This window comes from Micropterus dolomieu, unplaced genomic scaffold, assembly GCF_021292245.1.
Source record: "Micropterus dolomieu isolate WLL.071019.BEF.003 ecotype Adirondacks unplaced genomic scaffold, ASM2129224v1 scaffold_347, whole genome shotgun sequence".
Classification (NCBI taxonomy): domain Eukaryota; kingdom Metazoa; phylum Chordata; class Actinopteri; order Centrarchiformes; family Centrarchidae; genus Micropterus; species Micropterus dolomieu.
Window position 1 is genome coordinate 33,105 of NW_025744334.1, and position 1,696 is coordinate 34,800.

The 1,696-nt window shown below is 44.1% G+C and overlaps 1 protein-coding gene across 2 annotated transcripts in view; it reads right to left on the reverse strand.

The window, feature by feature from the left end:
* Positions 1-1,696, reverse strand: part of LOC123967401 (prohibitin-2-like) — a 31,143-nt gene that overhangs the window by 28,016 nt on the left and 1,431 nt on the right. The window contains exon 1 of one of the 2 annotated variants that reach the window (XM_046043495.1): positions 1,372-1,517. The exons of the other annotated variant lie outside the window; for it this stretch is intronic. Within the exon in view, the coding sequence (XP_045899451.1) occupies positions 1,372-1,392 (21 nt within the window). The 5' untranslated portion in view covers positions 1,393-1,517. Of the gene's footprint in view, positions 1-1,371; positions 1,518-1,696 lie in introns of those variants that run through there. 2 annotated transcript variants of the gene reach the window in all.

Sequence of the window (1,696 nt, forward strand, 5' to 3'; positions counted from 1 at the left end):
AAAGGACATTTTTCCTCATAACTACGCACCACTACATCACACCTGGGGGCTTGGACCCTGCTTACAACTGCTTGCAGTTCTAGTTATTATTATTATTATTATTTCCTCTTCATCTTCTACAGACGCATTTAATGTAGTGACGGGTGTCTACACTGCCAGAATTACACAAGCTGGATAAGAACGCTGTGATGACGAAACGCGCTCTGTAGCGCTGTTTGTCCATTGTCGACTATTGTAGAAACATGACGACACAATACTGCGACCTCCATAGAAGGGGGTGCCCACGGTTATGTAGATATAAATGGCTCATTCTAAAGTAATAAAAACATAATGGTTCATTATTTAAGGTCTTCACACACCACTGAAAACATAGTTATAGATATTATATAGCATTTCCTTTTGCATTAGAGGGAATGGAGCGCAGCCATGAAAGTGTGGGACCACAGTTAGCGCGAGTCCTATACTGCGCTGTGATTGGCCAGCTGTGTATTCGGGGCGTGGCTTAGCGAAGGGTCAATTACGAACAATAGGCAGTTAAATAAAAAAAATTCAACTTCTAGTAAAAAACTGTGAGAATTGGGTGGGCCGAGGGGCTGCAAGTATTTGAGTTGCTCTTCCCCTAACCCGTACGATGTGTGTGAAGTCCTTTATATACAGTCTATGGTGTAATCTAGTGATTTGACTTCAGATGTGTTGACAGTCCTGCAGAACTGTTCGGCTCAACAAAAGCCAGCAACAAATACTCCAGTTCAACTAACGTTACATACAGTCTTAAGTATCAGCCTCACACAACACCGTTCATAAAGGTGTCTCTGTCCCATCCATCAAGCACATTTTGGAACCCAGACACCCTCCTACACACGTCAAAGGTAACGTGGAGTAAAGTCCTTCGGGATCAGGGTTCAATGTCGCATTACTTCCTTGCATTAAGCATGGATAACTTTGCTAAGAGGCAAGTGTGAGGGAGACGAGGAGACAAATCGGCATCCTATGTGTCTGGAACATTTAACGTTACCAGACAGATGACTGAGCAAACTTACTTATGAACGAATCAAGCCTACTGAGCAGCTCCATTCCATCTCTGATTATACCAATACAGATTATGAGCCTGCTAATAACCATAAACAGTCAAGTCAGGTCACACAATGCTATCCTACTAATAGGCTGTAAAGTTCAGCGATTGACGAGCTAGCAGAACAGTTACAGACAGACATGCTAACTGACCTGACCTGGCTAACGTTACTTCTGTTTACCGGCTGCTTCACAGAGTTAACGGTAACTCAGCCTGTTCTACATCAGTGGTAGATAGACATGTCACTCAACACCGTAAAAACGCGTTCATTAAAATGATTTTGCCCTTAAAACACTTACATTGGGCTCCTTGCTCGCCATGCTGCTGTACGTCACACTCCAAGGTCGCGACAGCCCCTCCCCGGACCGCAAAGTCTACTGGGACATGTAGTTCGACAGCATGGGCGCTTCTCTTTCTGTGGATTAAACACTAATCCCACGTATTTTATTATTAGGGGTCCAAACCCGAATGGGGCTGGGAACCCGCGAATGCAAGGCATCGAGCTGGGAACCCTATTGTTTTCGCTCGGATTTTAATTTTTTTATTTATTTATTGTTCCCTGCATTTTCGCCTAATTCCACAACTGCAGCCTAGACGGTAAGTGCTAGGGACGCGAAACTCACA